Here is a 26539-nt window from a genome sequence, read left to right on the forward strand (position 1 = left end):
CTTATGCTCTTATGTGACACAGAGTGTGGGACTGGAGGGCCATTGGCCTGATCCAAGAGGGATTCTCTTATGTTCTTATGTGACACAGAGTGTTGGACTGGAGGGGCCACTGGCCTGATCCAACATGGCTTCTCTTATGTGACTCAGAGTATTGGACTGGATGGGCCACTGGCCTGATCCAACAGGGCTTCTCTTATGTTCTTATGTGACACAGAGTGCTGGACTGGATTGCCCATTGGCCTGATCCAAGAGGGATTCTCTTATGTTCTTATGTGACACAGAGTGTTGGACTGGAGGGGCCACTGGCCTGATCCAACAGGGCTTCTCTTATGTTCTTATGTGACACAGAGTGCTGGACTGGATTGCCCATTGGCCTGATCCAAGAGGGATTCTCTTATGTTCTTATGTGACACAGAGTGTTGGACTGGAGGGGCCACTGGCCTGATCCAACAGGGCTTCTCTTATGTTCTTATGTGACACAGAGTGCTGGACTGGAGGGGCCACTGGCCTGATCCAACAGGGCTTCTCTTATGTTCTTATGTGACTCAGAGTGTTGGACTGGAGGGGCCACTGGCCTGATCCAACAGGGCTTCTCTTATGTTCTTATGTGACACAGAGTGTTGGACTGGATGGGCCATTGGCCTGATCCAAGAGGGATTCTCTTATGTTCTTATGTGACTCAGAGTGCTGGACTGGATTGCCCATTGGCCTGATCCAAGAGGGATTCTCTTATGTTCTTATGTGACACAGAGTGTTGGACTGGAGGGGCCACTGGCCTGATCCAACAGGGCTTCTCTTATGTTCTTATGTGACACAGAGTGTTGGACTGGAGGGGCCACTGGCCTGATCCAACAGGGCTTCTCTTATGTTCTTATGTGACACAGAGTGCTGGACTGGATTGCCCATTGGCCTGATCCAAGAGGGATTCTCTTATGTTCTTATGTGACACAGAGTGTTGGACTGGAGGGGCCACTGGCCTGATCCAACAGGGCTTCTCTTATGTTCTTATGTGACACAGAGTGTTGGACTGGAGGGGCCACTGGCCTGATCCAACAGGGCTTCTCTTATGTTCTTATGTGACTCAGAGTGTTGGACTGGAGGGGCCACTGGCCTGATCCAACAGGGCTTCTCTTATGTTCTTATGTGACACAGAGTGTTGGACTGGAGGGGCCACTGGCCTGATCCAACATGGCTTCTCTTATGTTCTTATGTGACACAGAGTGCTGGACTGGATTGCCCATTGGCCTGATCCAAGAGGGATTCTCTTATGTTCTTATGTGACACAGAGTGCTGGACTGGATTGCCCATTGGCCTGATCCAAGAGGGATTCTCTTATGTTCTTATGTGACACAGAGTGTTGGACTGGAGGGGCCACTGGCCTGATCCAACAGGGCTTCTCTTATGTTCTTATGTGACACAGAGTGCTGGACTGGAGGGGCCACTGGCCTGATCCAACAGGGCTTCTCTTATGTTCTTATGTGACTCAGAGTGTTGGACTGGAGGGGCCACTGGCCTGATCCAACAGGGCTTCTCTTATGTTCTTATGTGACACAGAGTGTTGGACTGGATGGGCCATTGGCCTGATCCAAGAGGGATTCTCTTATGTTCTTATGTGACTCAGAGTGCTGGACTGGATTGCCCATTGGCCTGATCCAAGAGGGATTCTCTTATGTTCTTATGTGACACAGAGTGTTGGACTGGAGGGGCCACTGGCCTGATCCAACAGGGCTTCTCTTATGTTCTTATGTGACACAGAGTGTTGGACTGGAGGGGCCACTGGCCTGATCCAACAGGGCTTCTCTTATGTTCTTATGTGACACAGAGTGCTGGACTGGATTGCCCATTGGCCTGATCCAAGAGGGATTCTCTTATGTTCTTATGTGACACAGAGTGTTGGACTGGAGGGGCCACTGGCCTGATCCAACAGGGCTTCTCTTATGTTCTTATGTGACACAGAGTGTTGGACTGGAGGGGCCACTGGCCTGATCCAACAGGGCTTCTCTTATGTTCTTATGTGACTCAGAGTGTTGGACTGGAGGGGCCACTGGCCTGATCCAACAGGGCTTCTCTTATGTTCTTATGTGACACAGAGTGTTGGACTGGAGGGGCCACTGGCCTGATCCAACATGGCTTCTCTTATGTTCTTATGTGACACAGAGTGCTGGACTGGATTGCCCATTGGCCTGATCCAAGAGGGATTCTCTTATGTTCTTATGTGACACAGAGTGTTGGACTGGAGGGCCCATTGGCCTGATCCAACAGGGCTTCTCTTATGTTCTTATGTGACACAGAGTGCTGGACTGGATTGCCCATTGGCCTGATCCAAGAGGGATTCTCTTATGTTCTTATGTGACACAGAGTGTTGGACTGGAGGGGCCACTGGCCTGATCCAACAAGGCTTCTCTTATGTTCTTATGTGACACAGAGTGTTGGACTGGAGGGGCCACTGGCCTGATCCAACAGGGCTTCTCTTATGTTCTTATGTGACACAGAGTGTTGGACTGGAGGGGCCACTGGCCTGATCCAACAGGGCTTCTCTTATGTTCTTATGTGACACAGAGTGCTGGACTGGATTGCCCATTGGCCTGATCCAAGAGGGATTCTCTTATGTTCTTATGTGACACAGAGTGTTGGACTGGAGGGGCCACTGGCCTGATCCAACAGGGCTTCTCTTATGTTCTTATGTGACACAGAGTGCTGGACTGGATTGCCCATTGGCCTGATCCAAGAGGGATTCTCTTATGTTCTTATGTGACACAGAGTGTTGGACTGGAGGGGCCACTGGCCTGATCCAACAGGGCTTCTCTTATGTTCTTATGTGACACAGAGTGTTGGACTGGAGGGGCCACCGGCCTGATCTAACATGGCTTCTCTTATGTTCTTATGTGACACAGAGTGTTGGACTGGAGGGGCCACTGGCCTGATCCAACAGGGCTTCTCTTATGTTCTTATGTGACTTAGAGTGTTGGACTGGAGGGCCATTGGCCTGATCCGACATGGCTTCTCTTATGTTCTTATGTGACTTAGAGTGTTGGACTGGAGGGCCATTGGCCTGATCCAGCAGGGCTTCTCTTATGTTCTTATGTGACTTAGAGTGTTGGACTGGAGGGCCATTGGCCTGATCCGACATGGCTTCTCTTATGTTCTTATGTGACTTAGAGTGTTGGACTGGAGGGCCATTGGCCTGATCCGACATGGCTTCTCTTATGTTCTTATGTGACTTAGAGTGTTGGACTGGAGGGCCATTGGCCTGATCCGACATGGCTTCTCCTATGTTCTTATGTGACTTAGAGTGTTGGACTGGAGGGCCATTGGCCTGATCCAAGAGGGATTCTCTTATGTTCTTATGTGACACAGAGTGTTGGACTGGAGGGGCCACTGGCCTGATCCAACAGGGCTTCTCTTATGTTCTTATGTGACACAGAGTGTTGGACTGGAGGGGCCACTGGCCTGATCCAACATGGCTTCTCTTATGTGACTCAGAGTATTGGACTGGATGGGCCACTGGCCTGATCCAACAGGGCTTCTCTTATGTTCTTATGTGACACAGAGTGCTGGACTGGATTGCCCATTGGCCTGATCCAAGAGGGATTCTCTTATGTTCTTATGTGACACAGAGTGTTGGACTGGAGGGGCCACTGGCCTGATCCAACAGGGCTTCTCTTATGTTCTTATGTGACACAGAGTGCTGGACTGGATTGCCCATTGGCCTGATCCAAGAGGGATTCTCTTATGTTCTTATGTGACACAGAGTGTTGGACTGGAGGGGCCACTGGCCTGATCCAACAGGGCTTCTCTTATGTTCTTATGTGACACAGAGTGCTGGACTGGAGGGGCCACTGGCCTGATCCAACAGGGCTTCTCTTATGTTCTTATGTGACTCAGAGTGTTGGACTGGAGGGGCCACTGGCCTGATCCAACAGGGCTTCTCTTATGTTCTTATGTGACACAGAGTGTTGGACTGGATGGGCCATTGGCCTGATCCAAGAGGAATTCTCTCATGTTCTTATGTGACTCAGAGTGCTGGACTGGATTGCCCATTGGCCTGATCCAAGAGGGATTCTCTTATGTTCTTATGTGACACAGAGTGTTGGACTGGAGGGGCCACTGGCCTGATCCAACAGGGCTTCTCTTATGTTCTTATGTGACACAGAGTGTTGGACTGGAGGGGCCACTGGCCTGATCCAACAGGGCTTCTCTTATGTTCTTATGTGACACAGAGTGTTGGACTGGAGGGGCCACTGGCCTGATCCAACAGGGCTTCTCTTATGTTCTTATGTGACTCAGAGTGTTGGACTGGAGGGGCCACTGGCCTGATCCAACAGGGCTTCTCTTATGTTCTTATGTGACACAGAGTGTTGGACTGGAGGGGCCACTGGCCTGATCCAACATGGCTTCTCTTATGTTCTTATGTGACACAGAGTGCTGGACTGGATTGCCCATTGGCCTGATCCAAGAGGGATTCTCTTATGTTCTTATGTGACACAGAGTGTTGGACTGGAGGGGCCATTGGCCTGATCCAACAGGGCTTCTCTTATGTTCTTATGTGACACAGAGTGCTGGACTGGATTGCCCATTGGCCTGATCCAAGAGGGATTCTCTTATGTTCTTATGTGACACAGAGTGTTGGACTGGAGGGGCCACTGGCCTGATCCAACAGGGCTTCTCTTATGTTCTTATGTGACACAGAGTGTTGGACTGGAGGGGCCACTGGCCTGATCCAACAGGGCTTCTCTTATGTTCTTATGTGACACAGAGTGTTGGACTGGAGGGGCCACTGGCCTGATCCAACAGGGCTTCTCTTATGTTCTTATGTGACACAGAGTGCTGGACTGGATTGCCCATTGGCCTGATCCAAGAGGGATTCTCTTATGTTCTTATGTGACACAGAGTGTTGGACTGGAGGGGCCACTGGCCTGATCCAACAGGGCTTCTCTTATGTTCTTATGTGACACAGAGTGCTGGACTAGATTGCCCATTGGCCTGATCCAAGAGGGATTCTCTTATGTTCTTATGTGACACAGAGTGTTGGACTGGAGGGGCCACTGGCCTGATCCAACAGGGCTTCTCTTATGTTCTTATGTGACACAGAGTGTTGGACTGGAGGGGCCACCGGCCTGATCTAACATGGCTTCTCTTATGTTCTTATGTGACACAGAGTGTTGGACTGGAGGGGCCACTGGCCTGATCCAACAGGGCTTCTCTTATGTTCTTATGTGACTTAGAGTGTTGGACTGGAGGGCCATTGGCCTGATCCGACATGGCTTCTCTTATGTTCTTATGTGACACAGAGTGTTGGACTGGAGGGCCATTGGCCTGATCCAACAGGGCTTCTCTTATGTTCTTATGTGACTTAGAGTGTTGGACTGGAGGGCCATTGGCCTGATCCGACATGGCTTCTCTTATGTTCTTATGTGACTTAGAGTGTTGGACTGGAGGGCCATTGGCCTGATCCGACATGGCTTCTCTTATGTTCTTATGTGACTTAGAGTGTTGGACTGGAGGGCCATTGGCCTGATCCGACATGGCTTCTCTTATGTTCTTATGTGACTTAGAGTGTTGGACTGGAGGGCCATTGGCCTGATCCGACATGGCTTCTCTTATGTTCTTATGTGACTTAGAGTGTTGGACTGGAGGGCCATTGGCCTGATCCAACAGGGCTTCTCTTATGTTCTTATGTGACTTAGAGTGTTGGACTGGAGGGGCCACTGGCCTGATCCAACAGGGCTTCTCTTATGTTCTTATGTGACTTAGAGTGTTGGACTGGAGGGCCATTGGCCTGATCCGACATGGCTTCTCTTATGTTCTTTTCTGACACAGAGTATTGGACTGGATGGGCCACTGGCCTGATCCAACAGGGCTTCTCTTATGTTCTTACGTGACACAGAGTGTTGGACTGGATGGGCATTTGGCCTGATCCAACATGGCTTCTCTTATGTGACACAGAGTGTTGGACTGGATGGGCCACTGGCCTGATCCAACAGGGCTTCTCTTATGTTCTTATGTGACACAGAGTGTTGGACTGGATGTGCCATTGGCCTGATCTAACAGGGCTTCTCTTCTGTTCTTATGTGACACAGAGTGTTGGACTGGATGGGCCACTGGCCTGATCCAACAGGGCTTCTCTTATGTTCTTATGTGACACAGAGTGTTGGACTGGATGGGCCATTGGCCTGATCCAACAGGGCTTCTCTTATGTTCTTATGTGACACAGAGTGTTGGACTGGACGGGCCACTGGCCTGATCCAACAGGGCTTCTCTTATGTTCTTATGTGACACAGATTGTTGGACTGGAGGGGCCACTGGCCTGATCCAACAGGGCTTCTCTTCTGTTCTTATGTGACACAGAGTGTTGGACTGGATGGGCCACTGGCCTGATCCAACAGGGCTTCTCTTCTGTTCTTATGTGACACAGAGTGTTGGACTGGATGGGCCACTGGCCTGATCCAACAGGGCTTCTCTTATGTTCTTATGTGACAGAGTGTTGGACTGGAGGGGCCACTGGCCTGATCCAATATGGCTTCTCTTCTGTTCTTATGTGACACAGAGTGTTGGACTGGATGGGCCACTGGCCTGATCCAACAGGGCTTCTCTTCTGTTCTTATGTGACACAGAGTGTTGGACTGGAGGGGCCATTGGCCTGATCCAACAGGGCTTCTCTTCTGTTCTTATGTGACAGAGTGTTGGACTGGAGGGGCCACTGGCCTGATCCAATATGGCTTCTCTTCTGTTCTTATGTGATACAGAGTGTTGGACTGGAGGGGCCACTGGCCTGATCCAATATGGCTTCTCTTATGTTCTTATGTGACACAGAGTGTTGGACTGGATGGGCCACTGGCCTGATCCAACATGGTTTCTCTTATGTTCTTATGCGATACAGAGTGTTGGACTGGATGGGCCACTGGCCTGATCCAACATGGTTTCTCTTATGTTCTTATGTAAACCCAATTAGAAGAAGAAATTGGATTTATATCCTGCCCTCCACTCCAAATCTCAAGTCTCAGTGCGGCTCACAAATCTCCTTTACCTTCCTCTCCCACAAGAGACACCCTGTTTGGTGGGTGGGGCTGGAGTGGGCTCTCACAGCAGCTGCTTTTTCAAGGACAACTCTGTGAGAGCTATGGCTGACCCAAGGCCATTCCAGCAGTTGCAAGTGGAGGAGTGGGAATCAAACCCGGTTCTCCCAGAGAAGAGTCCATGCACTAAACCACTACACCAAACTTAGCAATATTCATTTTACTGAAAAGACACACATACTCATTCAGTATTTTCTTTAACATAAGAACATAAGAGAAGCCATGTTAGATCAGGCCAATGGCCATCCAGTCCAACACTCTGTGTCACAGTGCCAATTTTTTATACACACACACACACACACACACACACACACACTGTGGCTAATAGCCACTGATGGACCTCTGCTCCATATTTTTATCTAAACCCCTCTTGAAGGTGGCTATGCTTGTGGCCGCCACCACCTCCTGTGGCAGTGAATTCCACATGTTAATCACCCTTTGGGTGAAGAAGTACTTATTTATTTATTTATTAATAAGTCTTTGACAAATGGAACCTCTTACTCTTGAGTTATTGCGTCAGACTCTGGAGTCAAGATCTGTGCTGCAGCAATCCTGAGTATTGTGTTCAGGCGTGGATATAGTTTTGATTCACTGACCTTCACCACAGAAAAGAGCTTTTCACCGATGTACCCTGTCCCAAACAGGCAGGATGTTAGAAGCAAAAGACTCAAGTTAGAGGTCATTTGGACCCCAGAACTGGAGGAATGGGTCATCCTCTTATTCTACAGAGCGATGGCCCTTCCTTTGCTGAGGTTTCCCCCTTTTCCGATCGGTCAAAGAAACACTTCACTGTGGACTAGCAGATGCTTGGAGGAGGGAAGGGTGATGTCCCTTTAAGAAAGGCTTTCTAGAATGTTCCTTACTTCTTCAGTTGCCCGTTTCTAAACTAGCACAGCTATCTTTGCAGACTGAAGTAGAGAGACACCCACGCCCTCCCAGTCTGCTCGATGAATCCTGGAATCCCAGAGTTGGAAGGGCCAAAGAGGCCATCCAGTCCACCCCCCACTCAATGCAGGATCTGCCTAGAGTGGGGGGGGCATACTGCGGCTCCCAAGCCTTTCCTCCCCCCACATCCCCCCTGCTTTGAATGTAGAGGTTTTTGGTCCCCCCCCACCCCCTTCTATGAATTGTGCAGGCCAAGCGCAGACTGGGTGCTCCAACCTGGAGGGTGACTGGGAGTTCTTTCATGGGGGGGTGGGGATTGGGCCCAACAACAGCCTGCATGGGGGGGGAGAGCTTTTAAATTGGCATACCTGGCCTCTGGTATTATTGACCCTGGACTCTGGTTCCAGAAAACGACCTATTGGTGCCCCTGGTCTCTGTTTCCCCAATGCAGCCTATAGGGAGACCTTACCTTCTGTTTCCCATTAAACTCAACTGGTACACCTGGTGTCTGGGTCCCCAATGCAGCCCATGTCTAGACCTGCCCTCTCTTTTCCCATTGAATTCAATTGGGAGACCTGGCCTCTGCTTCCCCACTGCTGCGCATTCCTACACCATGCCTCTTTTCTCTCCATTCAACGCAAATACAGACTTTCTCACACACAAGTGCCAACGACCTCCTTCACCTCTTCTCGCACAAGCTCTCCCAGCTTCAGCTCAAAACACCCCTGCCGCTTCACTCACCAGGCCTGTTCCAAGCTACACCAGAGGCCGCTGAGCAGACACGCAGCCCAGACTGCCCTTTGGCCCACTCCCCGCTCCGTTCTCAAGAGTCACCAGCGTCAGTAGGAGCCCCCCCCCCACATTTCCCCCTGGGGCAAAACTGCCCCACAGCCTGCTCACTGCCGGCACTTGTGTGCACTTGCTGATTCATGGCAAAGCTTGTGATGCGCCCTTCTAGACAGCAAAGCTGCATTCTTCTTCTGCTTTAACGCCATTTCGATTTCTGCATCTCATGGGACGGGTCACAAGAGGAGATCAGAGAGAGACACATCATTTCCAAAACTCTCGCAAGGTAACTTAGAGTTCTTCCTTTTGTGCGGGATGTCATCTCATGTCCTGGGTTGTCATTTCCAGCTCAAAAAGTCACCTGGTGGCACTTCCTGAGCTCCACCCCTTTCCATGACATCACATGGTGCACCAAAACCCCACCCCATCTTGTGATGTCACTCAGACCACTCCCACAGACCTGCCTCTTCTGCATCTGACATTTCGTCTCTGCGGCTCATTCCCAAAAATCATCAGAGATCTCATTGCTTTTGCTAAACACAGTGCTGCTTTGTATCCCATTGAACTCAATTTTGTGAAAGATTGAATCATAGAGTTGGAAGGGACCACCAGGGTCATCTAGTCCAACCCCCTGCACAAGGCAGGAAACTCACAAATACCGTTCCCTAAATTCACACTGGACCGCCTCTCCCCATATGAACCCCCACAGCATTCTCTTTAGCAAAAGCAATGAGATACATCATGATTTTTCAGTGGAAATGTGATGGATTTACCGGCAATTGGAATCTAAAGATCCATTCAGTGGAGCAACACAGCTCTTTTGGAGCCAGTACAGCAGAGAGATTGTGAACATGGAGAAGACATCGAATTAACCCTTCATAAAGAACTTTGGTTTGAAATGGATTATATATAGTATATTTTATCCATTGAGGGGAGAGAGAGGGAGAGGGGGGGAGTGAGAGTGAGGGAGAGAGAGGGAGAGAGAGGGAGAAAGAGCTTATACAATACTCAGAGGCTTTTGTCTCCTGCTATGTGGTGCAATATTGGATCGTGATATGAATAGTGAAACCGTATTTCATGTGGAAAATTGAGTATTCAGTCTGGATGGATGGTGGGTATATTTGTACATCACAGACATAGAATTTACATATGTAATGTCTAAGGAATTTATTAAAATTGCATTAATTTCCTATTATAGACCTGGTGTTCTATGGCATCTTTGGGGGTGCAGGGAATGACAGTCCCTGGAAGCTGCGGAAACATTCCGGGAATGGAATTCCACTCTTGCCGTCCTTGAAGCCAGCCAGGCATCCTTAGGACCAGGGACTATAAGCAGATGTTGAGCAGCAGAACTCAGAGCCCGGGGGTTCATATGGGGAGAGGCGGTCCAGAAGATATGCAGGCCCCTAGCTGTAAAGGGTTGAAGCTTTGTGCCAGCTTGTCTCTACTGAATGGATCTGAGATTGGGTGCCTGAGTGAGTATCCTGACTTGGAAACCAACAACCAAAAGGGGAAATTACACTGGCAAGCCATTGCCTTGGAGAGGGGCAGAGGAGAAAATAGCAATGCCCAGCCAATAGGGAATTTTCTCCCTTTCTCACAATACAAGAACTCGTGGGCATTCAATGAAATTGCTGAGCAGTCAGGTTAGAACGGATAAAAGGAGGTACTTTTTCACCCAAAGGGTGATTAACACTTGGATTTCATTGCCACAGGAGGTGGTGGCGGCTACAAGCATAGTCAGCTTCAAGGGGGGGTTAGGTAAAAATATGGAGCAGAGGTCCATCAGTGGCTATTAGCCACAGTGTGTATATATGTGTGTGTGTGTGTATATATATATAAATTTTTGGCCACTCTGTGATACAGAGTGTTGGACTGGATGGGCCATTGGCCTGATCCAACATGGCTTCTCTTATGTTCTTATATTTTTAGTTTCTGCTGTGATCCTTGTGTTTTTACTTGATGTATTATTTTTAAAGTTGTTTTGCCACATCTCACTACTCCACCTTTCCATTTTAGGCAGACATCTCTTAATGGCGGAGGTTTGGGAGACCCGACCTGGGCTGATGGAGCCCAGCTCCTCACACTGGGCGCTGCCCCCACTCTCCCCCACACCCTTGTTACCAGAATTGCCCTAAAAATAGGAGTTTGGGGAATTCAGTGTGGTGGGCAATCAGGCCACAGCGAGAACCTATATATACAGAAGGTGTCTGCTTTCGAAATCACCCAATAATGAGGAGATTTGGTCTTATAATAAAAGGGGTTTTACTATAAAATACAATACAATACAATACATACAAATCATACAATATACATACAGGCCCAAGTAAATAGGGTTGAAATAGTCAGGGGTAAACACGAGGGTAGACGAACAGGGTATACTACCTGGTTCAGATGTCCTTACAAGAAGAAGATATGGATGAGCACGGCCATGTACCACGTCTGGTGCTCCTTACTTAGAGGAGGGAGGGAGGAACAGTCTAGTTACATGTTCCTCAAGCAGAGAAAGAGAGAGATGAAGCCTTCTCTCCCATTATAATATTTTTGGAAAGGGAAGAGGTCCTCCCAAAAAAGGGGCTGGCTTGTTTGTGGGCAGTGTTTAATCTATTCTGGGTACCTGATTGGGTGCCTAGCTCAAGCCAATGAGCAGACCTGACTCTGGTCACCTGAATGGATCTCCAGGTAACAATGGGACAGGGGGAGGCTCCAAAGCGGCAGTTTGGGCAAGGCATGGGTGAAGGAGGGGATTAAACAAGCTATACAGACTCATCTAAAAGGGACAATAGAGGGCCAAATTGGTACCTAAGGTGACACCCGATCTACACAAAGGACTCTGGCTCTGGGTGAAGCTGGCCTTCCTCTTCTGGCTCTTCTGGCTAGCACCGTCCTTCTTCTAAAGTTCCGTTTGACAAAGACTTGGGCGGTCTGGCAGGATCCACGCCTAAGCTAAGCGTGATTGCCTTATGTGGATGTTTGAAACAGCTGTTGAGTACGTGAGCCTCTCGCTTCTCTGTCATGGAGTCTGGCAGTGCAGGAAAAGGGTCGCTGATGATGTTAGCCCACCAAGATGGCCTTCATGGTCAAGGCTGGAAAGCATCTGTCTGGGCAGTTCCTGACGCCACGACGTCTTCCACTGCAACGGCCGAGATGGTGAACGCCCAGAGCAGCTGGGAACCCATCTGCACTCCTTGCTAGCACTCTTCCAGAGATACAGAATGTAGTTGTAACACTGAGGCTGTTAGTATTCACAGAAATCTCTTAGAAAATAGTAGGTAAAACCCACGTCTTTGAGCAGATGCATGAGAGTTGCCTCTCCAGGCCTCCTGGCAACATAACCAGTGATCACGATGTCCATATAAATGAAAAATAGGGGGCTCTCCGTCACACCCTGGAACTGCACAGATGCCCTTTTAAAGATTGTTGTAAAACATCTGTATTTGGCCCGATGCCTTTTAAAAAATTTATTGAAAAAACCTGTTTGCCTTCTCAGTGGCTGAGATCAAAGGGAGCTGGAAGGGAGGGGCAAATGCCTCGTCTTGACCACAGCCTGTTTACAATCTATCTCTGCGGCAGCACACTGAAAGCGGGGGGGCCTCGCCTACAGCCTTGTGAAAGCGAGCAATGAATGATTCTCAAGGAACACGCCAGCAAGAGGGGCTTCAAGGGTGCCCAACTGTACCTAGGGCCTGGCACATGGAAAGAAGGGATGTCAGCGCAGCGACACTCCAATGAGCCATTCTGAAGCAGAGACACACTCATCGCTTGCTTTCTCCAGCTCCAGACCCTGCTTACTTGCTTCCCAGAACCTGCAAAACTTGCCGATAGGCAATGCACCTCTAGAGGACAGCTGGCAGGGCCAGCAACAGAGAGCCTGGAATACATGCGCAGACCCATCTTTGAATTCATTGTACTGTGGCTCCAGTTAAAGCAGCAATGGGAGAAGACTGAGGAAGAGTTAAGAACTTCAAAACTGTGAAGAATCCAGGAAATACAGGTCTTTTTGTTCTCACTCTGAGAAGTTGTACAGAACGATGCCCACAACTCCACCCAAGCTTCAGACCTCAGGAGGTGGCTGAAGGAGGTGCCCCTGGGATTTTGCATTACGAAAGGACTGATTGGGGGAGCGGAGAGAGAGTACTTTTGTAGACTGGAACCCACGTTGGATCTCTTCTATATTCTGTGCATTCAAAATGGTTCTCCTCTGTGTGGATTCTTTGATGCTGTTGAAGATTCTAACTCTGAATGAATTTCTTTCCACGCTATTGAGCATTCAAATTCTTTTGAAGACTGGCTTTCAAACTGAATCTCTTCCCATACCCTGAGCATTCAAAATGTATATCCCCTGTATGTGTTCTTAGATGCTATTAAAGAAGGTCACTACAACTGAATCTCTGAGTATTCAAATGGTTTCTCTCTTGTCTGTATTCCTCAGTGCAGTTGAAGTCTGGAACTCACATATAATCTCTTTCCACACTCTAAGCTTTAAAAGTTTCTGCCTTAGTTTGGGCTTTCTGATGCTTTTGAAGACTGGAACTCACACTGAATCTAATTCCACACTCTGAGCATTCAAAAGTCGTCCTATGTGGGTTCTTTGATGCCTCTGAAAATTGCCACTGTTACTAAATCTCTTTCCACACTCTAAGCATTCAAAAGGTTTCTCCCCTTTTGAATGCTCTGTGTGGGTTCTCTGATGCTGCTGAAGACTGGAATTCATACTGAATCTCTCTCCACACTCATAGCATTCAAAAGGTTTCTCCCCTGTGTGGGTACTCTGATGCAGCTGAAGACTGAGACACTGACTGAATCTCTTTCTACACACTGAGCATTCAAAAGGTTTCTCCCCTGTGTTGGTTCTCTTATGCAGTTGAAGAGTACAACTCCAACTGAATCTCTTTCCACAGTCTGAGCATTCAAAAGGTTTCTCCCCTGTGTAAGTTCTCTGAAGCTGCTGAAGGTTGAATCTCTTTCCACACTATGAGCATTCAAAAGGTTTCTCCCCTGTGTGAATTCTCTTATGCTTCCGAAGACTGCCACTCTGACTGAATCTCTTTCCACACACTGAGCATTCAAAAGGTTTCTCCCCTGTGTGAATTCTCTTATGATTTTGAACACAGCTACTCCGGCTGAATCTCTTTCCACACTCTGAGCACTCAAATGGTTTCTCTCCTGTGTGGGTTCTTTGATGATCATGAAGACTGGAACTCCCACTGAATCTCTTTCCACACTCTGAGCATTCAAAAGGTTTCTCCCCTCTGTGGATTCTTAGATGTTGCTGAAGATGGCCACTCTGACTGAATCTCTTTCCACACTCTGAGCATTCAAAAGGTTTCTCCCCTGTGTGGGTTCTCCGATGCAGCTGAAGTCTAGAATTCGCACTGAATGTCTTCCCACACTCTGAGCATTCAAATGGTTTCTCCTCTGTGTAGGTTCTCTTATGCAGTTGAAGACCAACATTTGTTTTGAATCTCTTTCCACACTCTGAGCATTCAAAAGGTTTCTCCCCAGTGTGGGTTCTCTGATGCTGCCGAAGAGTGCCACTGCAACTGAATCTCTTTCCACACTCTGAGCATTCAAAAGGTTTCTCCCCTGTGTGGGTTCTCTGATGTTGGTAAAGGCTGGAATTATCACTGAATCTCTTTCCACACTCTGAGCATCCATAAGGTTTCTCCCCTGTGTGAGTTCTCTGATGCAGGAGAAGGCTGTAATTCACACTGAATCTCTTTCCACACTCTGAGCATTCAAAAGGTTTCTCCCCTGTGTGGGTTCTTAGATGCTTTTGAAGACTGCCACTCTGACTGAATCTCTTTCCACACTCTGAGCATTCAAAAGGTTTCTCCCCTGTGTGGGTTCTTAGATGCTTTTGAAGACTGGAATTCCAACTGAATCTCTTTTCACACTCTGAGCATTCAAAAGGTTTCTCCCCAGTGTGGGTTCTTTGATGATACTGAAGACTGGAATTCACACTAAATCTCTTTCCACACTCTGAGCATTCAAAACGTTTCTCCCCTGTGTGGGATCTTAGATGCTTTTGAAGACTGCCAATCTGACTGAATCTCTTTCCACACTCTGAGCATTCAAAAGGTTTCTCCCCTGTGTGGCTACTTTGATGATACTGAAGATGGCTACACTGACTAAATGACTTTCTGCTCTCTGAATATTCAAAAGGTTTCTCCCCTGTATGGATACTTAGATGCTTTTGAAGACTGTATTTCAGACTGAATCTCTTTCCACACTCTGAGCATTCAAAAGGTTTCTCCCCTGTGTGGGTTATTTGATGCAGTTGAAGATTGCCACGGCCACTAAATCTCTTTCCACACTCTGAGCATTCAAAAGGTTTCTCCCCTGTGTGGGTTCTCTTATGGTGTTGAAGATCACTTATACTACGTCTCTTCCCACACTCTGAGCATTCATATGGCTCCTCCCCTGTGTGAGTTCTTTGATTCCATTGAAGATCACTTGTACTAAATCTCTTTCCACACTCTGAACATTCCAGATGTTTCTCCCCTGCGTGGGTTCTAAGATGCTTTTGAAGACTGGAACTCGCACTGAATGTCTTCCCACACTCTGAGCGTTGAAAAGTCTTCTTCCCTGTGTGGGTTCTTTGGTGATTTTGTAGACTGGAATTCATACTGAACTTCTTTCTACACTCTGAGAATTCAACATGTTTCTGTTCTGTGTGTATTCTTTGGTGTACTAAAAGCTGTGTTCTGTATCTGAAATAGTTTCCACAATAACGGCATTTATATGCCTTCCTTTGACCGGAGAATGTCATTTCATTCTCTGAACAGATGAACAGTTTCATTCCTGAAAAAGTCCGTTGTTGACGGCTGCAGACCGGGATTTCATGGAAGCTGCTTCCTTGGTGAGGAATGGTCTTAACCCCCCTTTTCAGTGTACGGTTTCCTTCCCGCCTCTGTGGTTCATCTCTGTTCTCAAAGTTTCCTTCAGCCTGTGCAATCTTGGCTTTTTCCAGTGAGAACCCGTGAAATCCCCCAACTGACTCCTCAACATCTCCTGCTGGAATAAAGAGGGAAGTTGAATCATAACTCATGCAAGGAGCCAAGACACCTACCACAAACTCCTAATTCATTTTTGACTCCTGAACTGTCTGTCTGCCTTTCCTGGCCAACCTCCTATACAGCTTTTTCTACATTCTGATGATCCCTGACCGCCCCCCCCAAAAAACCTCCCTAAATGTACTTGAAAGGAAAAGGTGGCAAAGATATTTCCCTCTGTGCTTCCCATTTGCCTTGCCATGAAGGTCCTTTGGCCTATAGTTTGGCCCTATTTTCCTTGTGTTCCCAATAAGGTAAGTAGGCCCTCCAGAAGGAGAGCCACATAAACACAACAGGATTTTAAGGGGGACTGTATATTTTAAAAAGCTATCATGAAGGTTGAATGCCAGCAGGGGGGGTGGGGGCTTTCCAGTGTTTTGCACTGAGTGTCACATGTATGACTATCTGCCCAAAGGACAGAAGTCTTGGGTGTGTGCTCGATGCAAGGAGCTCCTGGTCCTCAGGGAACGAGTTCGAACCCTTGAGGCTGAGGTGGTGGACCTGGAGAAGCAGAGACAGTCAGTTAGGCACTTGGAGAAGTCTCTCTGGGACGTGTTAGATGAACTCCACTCTGAACGTGGCGGCCCCGTTGCTGCCAGAGAGCGTGAGTGTCGAGAGGGAACAGGGCACCGTGCTAAGGACAAGGGGAAGGCGCCCTCAGAAGAGACCTCTTCTTCAGTTGGTGAGTGGGTATCCTTTTGCGCCAAGGAACCATCCCTGGGCAGGGAGGGAGGGGGGGTCTTGGTAGTTGGTGATTCAATCCTTAGGCAAGTAGACAGCTGGGTGGCAAAACCGCGTACTGACCGTATGGTGACTTGCCTGCTTGGTGCGAAGGTAGTGGACATTACACGTGTAGTAGATAGGCTGATAGACAGTGCTGGGGAGGAGGCAGTGGTCGTGGTACATGTTGGCACCAACGATGTGAGGAAATGCAGTCATGAGGTCCTGGAGGAAAAATTTAGGCTGCGAGGTAGGAAACTTAAGGCTAGGACCTCCAAAGTAGCCTTCTCAGAATTGCTACCTGTTTCACGTGAGGGCAGGAGACAGCGGCATAAATTAGAAGTCTCAATGTGTGGATGAAACGATGGTGTAGGGAGGAAGGTTTTAAGTTTGTTACGCACTGGGATACTTTCTGGAACAAGCGGGAACTGTACAAAAGAGATGGTCTCCACTTGTCCCCAGAAGGAACCAGGCTGCTGGCGCTTAAAAATTTGGCAGAGCAGTTTTTAAACTAAATCTTGGGGGGAAGCCGACAGGAGATGAAATGTCTCTGGTTCGGGAGGACTCATAAGAACATAAGAGAAGCCATGTTGGATGAGGCCAATGGCCCATCCAGTCCAACACTCTGTTTCACACAGTGGCCAAAATTTTATATATATATATATATATATATATATATATATATATATATATATACACACACACACACACACACACACACACACATTGTGGCTAATAGCCACTGATGGACCTCTCTCAAAGAGATGAAGGGTTAGCTATTACTTTTCTACCAGGTAATGGATCAGAGTTGTCCACTGAGATGGTGACAAACGGTATGGACTGTCTGCCAAAGTCTCGAGGCAGCAGGAGAAAGGTTGCAGGTCTAACTTGCCTGGGAAATTATAGATGTTTGTATACAAATGCTAGAAGTGTTCGAAGTAAAATTGGGGAGTTGAAGATGGAAGATATTGGATTTATATCAGACCCTCCACTTCGAAGAGTCTCAGAGCGGCTCACAATCTCCTTTAGCTTCCTCCCCCACAACAGACACCCTGTGAGGTGGGTGGGGCTGGATAGGTCTCTCACAGCAGCTGTCCTTTCAAGGACAACCTCTGCCAGAGCTATGGCTGACCCAAGGCCATTCCAGCAGGTGCAGGTGGAGGAGTGGGGAATCAAACCCAGTTCTCCCAGATAAGAGTCCGCACACTTAACCACTACACCAAACTGGCTCTCCAGTTGGAATGTTTAGTGTTGGGGAAAAACATAGACATTGTGGGAATTTCAGAAACTTGGTGGAATGAGGAGAATCAGTGGGACACGGTGATTCCTGGATATAAGTTATATCGGAAGGATAGGGAGGGAAGGGTTGGAGGTCAGATGTCTCCGTATGCCAGAGAGGGTATACAGTCCAGTAAGACTGAGGTCAGAGAATTAGATTTCCTTCTAGAAATGCTTTGGGTCGAAATAGAGGGCCCAAAAGGAAATTTAACTATGCGAGTTTGTTATCGCCCACCAAATCAAAATATAGAGGACGATTGTAATATGATGGAAGTATTAAAGATAGTGGCTAAATGTAAAAACTGTGTCATAATAGGTGATTTTAACTACCTGCAGATTGATTGGGTCAATATGTGTTCCGGTCGAGAGAAAGAGATTGAGTTTCTTGATGCTCTCAATGACTGTGCTATTGAGCAGATGGTCACAGAATCTACCAGGGGTGGGGCAATCCTTGATTGGGGCCTAAGTAATGTCCAAGACTTGGTGAGAGATGTAAAAGTGATTGTACTGCTGGGGAGCAGTGACCATAACGTTATTGATTTCACCATTTGTATAATTAGGGGGTTGGCCCAAAAGACCAGCACAACCACTTTTAACTTTAAAAGGGGTAAATTCTCTGAGATGAGGAGGCATGTGAAGAGGAAACTGAAAGGAAAGGTAAATGCAGTCAAAACCCTTGGGGAAGCTTGGAGGCTATTTAAAACTACAGTCCTAGAAGCTAAGATAAAATATATACCACAAGTTTGGAAAGGCACAAACAGGTATAAGAAAAGGCCTGCATGGTTTACAAAGTTACGGAAACTGTAAAAGGTAAGAAGGATTCCTTTAGGTGGTGGAAAGCTAGTCCAAGTGAGATTAATAATTAGCCACTGCATATTATTGGAACTGTCTGGGGCAGTGATACTCTGCATTCTTGGTGCTGGGGAGGGGGCAAAGTGGAAGGACTTCTAGCCCCACTTGTGAACCTCCTTTTTTTGGCCACTGTGTGACACAGAGTGTTGGACTGGATGGCCCACTGGCCTGATCCAACACGGCTTCTCTTATGTTCTCTTATGTTCTTATGTGACACAGAGTGTTGGGCTGGATGGGCCATTGGCCTGATCCAACATGGCTTCTCTTATGTTCTTCCGTTCTTTGTCTGTCTCCACCTCAGGTCACTGCACCCCCCCTGCCTCTCCTGCTAGCCACAACATTGACCACAGTGGCCCCTGGACTAGCCCGGTGTGTCGGCTGATCTCAGAGCCCACCCAGCTCCTGGAGTCCTCCAGAGGGGGGGAGTACAGGACCAAGCCTCACAAGGACCTATTGCTTTTCCATATCTTGATTCACACATCATCACAATGGCAGCAATTCGCACCCTTGAAAGATCCTTACCCAGAGAGGCCACATTCCCATAGTTCTCCAGCATGACTTCCCTGTAGAGAGCTCTTTGGTCTGGATCCAGCAGGGCCCACTCAGCCTCGGTGAAAAACACAGCCACCTCCTCGAAGGAAAAAGGACCCTGAAAGAAAAAGCAGGTTTCCTCATCAGAGATTGTCCCAGTCAAGACTGTACTCTGGACAGGGGCATTCTGGGGTGGTACAGGAGAGCTTGCCAGGGGGAAAAGCCCCCTGAGGAAGAGGGGGGAACTCAGGCGGTCCCCTGCTCATCTCCCCTACCTGGACTGCAGGGGCAGCAGCCATTTCCACTCCTCCACAAAGGTGACGGCTCAACACCGTCTCTTCACTGCCTGTGAGGGAGAGAATGTTGGATTAAAGGGTGTTAGCAGAGACTTCATATATTCTTTGCTTGTTTGAATCCTGCTTCAACCACCCCTGTGCCCAAGTCTGTGAAACCTTGCCCTGGGTATACTTTAAAAAATGTGTAACAATTTTGAGTAAACTTGAGGGAGAGGTAAGGAGAAGCCTCAGGGAGGGGTGGGGTATAATCACTGCCAACACATTTCCAGTTTGGTGTAGTGGTTAAGTGTGCAGACCCTTATCTGGGAGAACCGGGTTTGATTCCCCACTCCTCCAGTTGCAGTTGCTGGAATGGTCTTGGGTCAGGCATAGCTCTTGCAGAGTTGTTCTTAAAAGGGCAGCTGCTGTCAGAGCTCTCTCAGCCCCACCCACCTCACAGGATGTTTGTTGTAGGAGGGTAAGGTAAAGGCGATTGTAAGCCGCTCTGAGACACAGACAGAAGGGTGGGGTATAAATCCAATATCTTCTTCTTCTTCTCCTTCTCCTTCCATCTTCAACACTTGAGGCTTATCCTGTGAACTCCAGAGCTCAAAACTGTGACAGCATCTTGGCTCGATCAGACCAAAGGCCCAGGAATGCCATTCTCTGGGTGCCTGGGCCCTCCAATGTGCCTTTGTGTTTAGGCTTCCGGGTGAAGCGGGGAGTGGGGGGCGGTTAGGAGAAATGAGGTCAAAGATACGTCACAATCACATCTGTTCAAAACCCCCAAAATGATCTTAAGCACATCTGAAATCTAGAGGGTAATATTTAGGGGTTTCTCGAGTGTCTGCTGACCCTCTGATGTCATGTCTGAATGTTCAACGGGGTGAGACGTCACATCTACCCCTTGCCCTGCCCCCAAAGCCCCCAGGGGCGAGAGGTCAACTTTTCTCTTTTGAGCTGCCTTAAATCCCTCTAATGGAAGGTGCGTTTTATGGGAATATTTCAGTTAACCTGAGGAATTCACTGCTTCAGGAAGAGGCGGTGGCTACAAGCACAGACAGCTTCAAGAGGGGACTGGATAAAAACATGAAGCAGAGGTCCATGAGTCCCCTTCAGCTACTAGGTGCAAATGGAATCCTGTATGGCCCTCCCCCTCTGCTGAGGCTGGACTGGAGGAGGCTGCAGCTGTAGGGAAATCCCTCATCCAGGGAGGAGTGAATTGGTTTGACTTACAGAAGGGGACGTGTCTCTCCTCACGCTAGGGCTTTTCTTCTTTGTTTTGTACAAACCTTTACTGCTTTTCCCGATTCACTGTTGTACTAAAAGTCTTTACCACCCACCGATTGTTTGAGCACTATAAATAAACTGGTGTTGTTAGGCTGCCCGAGTCCTCGCGTCTCCTTGGCCATGGTTAAAGGTTTTGCTAAGAAGGAAGATTCAGGGTGGTGTCAGCCTGTAGAAGGCCCTTCCTGGTCCCCTGCTGAGTCACAACCTTCTATCCAACAACTTCACAATGGGCCCAGATCTGGGCACAAGGCACCCTTACCGTGTGAGAGGGTGTCTTGGGCACGCTCCTGGGCCTGCACCTTCTGCTCTTCCTCCAAGAGACACCCTTCCTCCTCAGAGACCTCCGCTTCCATCTTCACAGATGGTCCCCAAATCTGGAACAGCAGGAAGAGAGACAGGGAAGAGCAGGGAGCCTAAAGACCAAGGAAGCAAAACATGCTCCATTCCCCAACCCTGCATCCATCAACAGAGCTGCAAGAATCAGGGATCTGGTTTTCTATCAATCCTGGGGAAGTGCCTGGAGGGATGCGTGTAAGGTGAAAGGACACAACTTGGAAGGACAGCATGAAGCTCCCTCACCTGTCCTGCCTGCCTCTTCTCCTCTGCCTGGCTCAGGAGGAAACCTTCGGCCAGGGCCACCGCCTGGGAACTGGTCTCCGGCCCACATCCTCTGACCCAGCCCTGCATTTGCTGGGGCAGGAGAGTCAGGAACTGCTCCAGGATCACCAGGTCCATGATTTGCTTCTTGGTGTGCCTCTCCGGCTTCAGCCACTGGCTGCAAAGTCCATGGAGCTGGCTGCAAACCTCTCGGGGCCCATCAGACTCATGGTAGCTGAATTGCCGGAAACGCTGGCGACATTCCTCTGAGATCGCTGTGATCTCATAACAGACTTTCGGCTCAGGGCTTTCCCAGAATCCAACACCACTCCCAGCTAGGGTAGGTTTGTGGCCTTTGCTTTCTCTCTTGCCCGTTCCAGGTCCTTCTGGGTCCTGCTCTTCCATCTCCTTTCCCTTCTCTTGGGTTACTTCCAGCTGTGGAAAAAATGCTTTTATTCACTTGGATATGAAGAGGGAGAGGGGAATATATCAAAAATGTAGAAAGGAACCTAAAAAAGATGGAGCTACATCACTGATCCTCATCAAGACACACCCAGGACTGCCCTCCTGGATCAGAAGGAAAGTCCTTCTCGTGGTTTGCAAATCAGGATTCATGTCATTAACTATCGTAGACATCTCCTAGGGAGGGCCAAAGTCTCCGGGTCCTGATGGCAAACACCCAAGAGTTTCTAAAGGATGTGAGATAGCTGATCTATGAACCTGTGTATGTGACCTATTTTAAAAAGGGATCCAGAGGGGAACCAGGAAATTACAGGCCGGTCATCTGAATGTCTGTCCTGGGCATATTAGTAGAATCTGTAATCAAAGACAGAATTAATTGTCAGACACACGGAAGGACAAAGCCTGCTCTGGGAAAATCAGCACGGCTTCTGCACGGGGAAGTCCTGCCACAACAGAGAGTGGACAGAGAGGAATTTTTCTTCCTCAACCAAATAGGAATTGATGGCATCTAATATAGCTGATGGGCAGTAGATTCAGGACACAGAGAGCGATTAAAGTGTGGAATTTGCCACCAGAGGGTGTAGTCATGGCCACTACAGGAATAAACAGCTTTCAAAGAGACCAGATAAATTCATGGAGGGCAAATCTGTCAATGGCTGCTAGCTGTGGTGACTGAGGGGACCCTTCACATTTAGAGGCAGTCAGCCTCTGGATCCCAGAGAAGGAGGCAGCATCAGGGGAAGGCCTTGGCCTCCACGCCCTCTTGCTTGTTGTCCAGAGGAACTGGTTGGCCCCTGTGGGAGACAGGAGGCTGGACTAGATGGACCCTCCTTGGTCTGACACAGCAGGGCTCTTCTGATGTTCTTCTCAGGGGAAGGCCTTGATCACTTTGGTGTAGTGGTGAAGTGTGCGGAGTCTTATCTGGGAGAACCGGGTTTGATGCCCCACTCCTCCACTTGCAGCTGCTGGAATGGCCTTGGGTCAGCCAGAGCTCTGGCAGAGGTTGGCCTTGAAAGGGCAGCTGCTGTGATAGCCCTCTCAGCCCCACCCACCTCACAGGGTGTCTGTTGTGGGAGGAGAAGATATAGGAAATTGTAAGCCGCTCTGAGTCTCTGATTCAGAGAGAAGGGCAGGGTATAAATCTGCAGTCGTCTTCTTCTCTCTGCCCTGTTGTTGGCCCTCCAGAGGAACTGACAGGCCACTGTGTGAGACAGGAGGCTGGACTAGATGGGCTCTTGGTCCGATCCAGCAGGGCTCTGCTCATGTTCTTTCTACAGGGGTCCTGTTGCTGAGGCCGAGATCCTCATAGCGATGTGTTCCCAGTGCCCTTTGCCCCTCCCGGCCTTCTGGATGTGGGCAGCTGACATCTGGGCGCATGGCTCTCCGCAACAGCCTTGTACTGTGACTCTTGGGCGTTCGTGGCCTTTCCATCAACACCAATGGTGTCGCTAGGCTCTCTGCACCTTGGCAACTGATCTTATTTTATTTTTAAATTCCCTCTCCTCTGCTGAGGGGCCTTGAATACCCCGTAGTAGGCCACACTGATACCTAATGGGGGTTGCCAGCCTCAGGTGGGGCAGGTAAACAGCCCAAAGGCATCCGCGAAAAACCAGCCTCTATACATTAGAAAAACACTAAGAAGAAATTAATACAGGGACTTCCGGGGGAGGAAAATGCCGAGCTGAGCTGTCTCTCATAACGGGAGCAGGCTGGAGCTTCTGTTCGGGGTAGTGGAAGGCAAACTAATGCCTACTGCCTACTTTTCTCAGTTAGAGATTAGTCCAAGATATGCACAGGAAACTTTGATGAGATTTACCTTGGCTAAAAGGAAGTCCCGGGGGGGGCTTCTTTGAGAGGTCTCAGGGAAGAGTTGCATATTCATCATCTGCAGAAGTTCTCAGAGTCATTTATTTGACATAAGCTCGACAGGATCCTAACCTTCTTGGACACTGCTAAACATCTAAAGCCAGGCAAGACCAGTGGAAACTTGGATAATTGGAAGAAAAGGTATAGAAGACTATTTTTCATTCTGGAACTATTTATAGTTTAGAGATAAATTTAAAAGGTGGGAAAAGAAAATTTAGAGAGTTTGGGAGAAGAGGAAAGGAAGAGGTGAAATTTGGACTTTATAAATATAAAGAACAGTGTTAAAAACTGCTAAAAAGTGGAAAGGAATGTATTGTTTAGTCTACTTGTGGTTTTGGAAGAAAGAGTACAATCGTCATATCGGCACAGACCTGCAGCACATCTGAGCAAGACAGGAAGTACGTCAAGTATCGTGAGATCTCCTTACCAGTGTGAATGAGACTTCGTGGCAACTAAAGCAGGATGGAAAACCTACTCTAGGAATATACTACCATTGAGAAACATCGGTGGCCATTGCTGGGAGGTCAAAATTAAAATAATGTTTTTAAAATATTCGGGACATTAAAAATTGTTGGAGTTATCTGAGAAGAGGATAAGAAGATAAATACTATTGGACATATTATTTGTGGGGGCTTCAGACGTTTTTAAAAGGGGAAAGAATTGTAAGGAGCGGTAAAAAGTTGCGACCGCCATTTTGGAAGATTTAAAAATAAATATCTTGACTTCGGGAGCTCCGAGGACGGCGAAATTGGGCTTGTTATAAAGGGCAAGTCCTACTCTTTTGAACCTGATAGTTGAATTGAAAATTGGTGAGCTCCAAAATTTCGTTGTTTTTGGAAGGTTTTAAAAGTTTTAAAAATTAATATCTTGGTCTAGGAAGCTCCGAGGACGGTGAAATTAGGCTTATTATAAAAAGCAAGTTCTAATCTTTTGAATCTGACAGTCAAATTTGAAATCTGTGAGATTAAAATTTTTGGTGTTTTTAAATGTCTGAACACAAGCAGCCCCAAACAAGGGCTTCTTCATTGGAAAAACTGCAAGACCAATTAGAGGCTATGGAGGCCAGAATGATGAAAGGGGTGAGAGACATGATAAATGAATCAAAAAAAGAAATTATTGCAGAGATTAAAAAAGATATGGAAGATCTCAGAAAGGAAACTGAGGAAACATCTAAGAAAGTGCAGGAAGTAGAAGGCAAAATGAAAGTATATGATTCCACTTTGTTGAAAATGCAAGAAAAAGTGACAATCCGTGACTGCAAATTGATGGAGACCCAGATACGTCTGAGAGGAGTACCTGAAGAAGAGGATGGTGATTTAAAAGGATATAAAATAAAAATAATTGCAGAATTTTTAGATGAAGACCCTGAAGAGACTAAAAACATGTATGACTATATGTATAGAGTGAATTCATTTTTTGCCACGAAAAATAACTTACCAAGAGATGTTGTTATAAGATATATGACAAAGGAAATGGTGGGAAGGATCATGAATAAAAACTTTGAAAAGACATTGATAGTGAGAGGCAGTAAAGTGAGAATCATGAAGGAGTTGCCAAGGCAAGTGATAAACGACAGAAGAACATATAAAAAGTTGACAGAGAAATTGAGAGACAATGGAATGAGGTTTAGATGGATAATACCTGAAGGTTTGAGTTTTGAACTCCAGGGGAAGAGAATCACAATTACAAATGCTCAGGAGCTGCGTAGATTTTTTTGAAGAAAATAAAGAATTTGCACCATGATGGATTACAAATTATTGTCTTGGAATGTTAATGGACTAAATTCAGCACAAAAAAGAAGGGCAACATTTCATTGGATTAAAAAACAAAACTGTAATATAATTTGTTTGCAAGAAATGCATATTAAACAAAAGGATTATAAATTTCTATGGAACAAACAATTGGGAGTAGAATTTTTTTCATTAGCTGAACAGAAGAAAAGGGGAGTGGTTTTGTATATTAAACAAGAATTGGAGCCAAAATTAGTGTTTAAAGATAAAGATGGAAGATTTGTAGCAGTAGAGACAATATTAAATGGGAAAAAAAGTTGTTATTGGGATTGTGTGCACCTAATGGTGCAAAGGATGCTTTTTAAAAAGACATTACACAACAGCTTGATGAACTGATAATGGGAGATTTTAATGGAACAGTTAAGAACTCATTGGATAGATCTGGAGGGAAAAAAAACAATTGTAAAGAAGGAAAATTGCCAATGACTTTTTTTGAATTGGTTAAACAAGAAAATTTGGAAGATATGTGGAGGAAATTTAACCCTGAAGTTTGGGACTATACTTTTTTTTCAGCAAGACACAAAACATTTTCCTAGAATTGACATGCTGTGGGGAACCAAAGATTTAGGTCTTATAACAAGGAAGATAGAGATTTTACCTAAAATTGGGGCTGATCATAACCCAATAATGTGGATTACAAAATTGTCCAAGAAACTGAGAAGATGGAGATTGAATGAAGATTTGCTACAGAATAAAGAAACAGTGACATACCTAGGAAATGGAACTAAAGCTTTTTTCCAAGTGAATGATAAAGAGGATATTGATTTTCAGACGGTCTGGGATGCTTATAAAGCAGTAATGAGAGGAGTGTTGATTACTTTGAATAATAAAGATAGGAAAAGGAAAGAAAAACAGTTGTTGGACATTCAAAATAAAATAAAGAAAAAGGAAGGGGAGTTGAGAAAAAAAAACAGGGAAATTTTTTTTTTTAAGGGAAATTACAATATTACAAACTCAATTGAGACATCTGTTAAATAAAGAAGTGGAATGGAGTTTGAAAAGACTTCAGCAGAAATCCTTTGAAGGAACAAATAAACCGGGAAAGTATTTGGCTTGGCAATTGAAGAAAAAGAGAG

The 26539-nt window shown here is 47.1% G+C and overlaps 3 protein-coding genes and 1 pseudogene across 3 annotated transcripts in view; 1 reads left to right on the forward strand and 3 right to left on the reverse strand.

Moving 5' to 3' along the window:
* LOC132570878 (oocyte zinc finger protein XlCOF6-like) overlaps positions 1-9229 on the reverse strand; it is a gene marked incomplete at its 3' end in the record, with an annotated part of 26168 nt that extends 16939 nt beyond the window's left edge. The window contains exons 1-2 of the mRNA XM_060237517.1: positions 9208-9229; positions 7578-7707 (exon numbers count right to left, since the gene is read on the reverse strand). Of these exons, the coding sequence (XP_060093500.1) occupies positions 7578-7707; positions 9208-9229 (152 nt within the window). The remainder of the gene's footprint in view (positions 1-7577; positions 7708-9207) is intronic.
* LOC132571389 (zinc finger protein 850-like) overlaps positions 1-26539 on the forward strand; it is a gene marked incomplete at its 3' end in the record, with an annotated part of 552489 nt that overhangs the window by 280344 nt on the left and 245606 nt on the right. The window lies entirely within an intron of this gene.
* LOC132570877 (oocyte zinc finger protein XlCOF6-like) overlaps positions 1-26539 on the reverse strand; it is a 73530-nt gene that overhangs the window by 44954 nt on the left and 2037 nt on the right. The window contains exons 2-3 of the mRNA XM_060237516.1: positions 21008-21122; positions 19459-19529 (exon numbers count right to left, since the gene is read on the reverse strand). Coding sequence (XP_060093499.1) covers positions 19459-19529; positions 21008-21122 — 186 coding nt within the window. The remainder of the gene's footprint in view (positions 1-19458; positions 19530-21007; positions 21123-26539) is intronic.
* Positions 13429-14937, reverse strand: LOC132571408 (zinc finger protein 420-like; annotated as a pseudogene).

The sequence above is a fragment of the Heteronotia binoei genome, chromosome 5, assembly GCF_032191835.1.
Source record: "Heteronotia binoei isolate CCM8104 ecotype False Entrance Well chromosome 5, APGP_CSIRO_Hbin_v1, whole genome shotgun sequence".
Taxonomy (NCBI): Eukaryota; Metazoa; Chordata; class Lepidosauria; order Squamata; family Gekkonidae; genus Heteronotia; species Heteronotia binoei.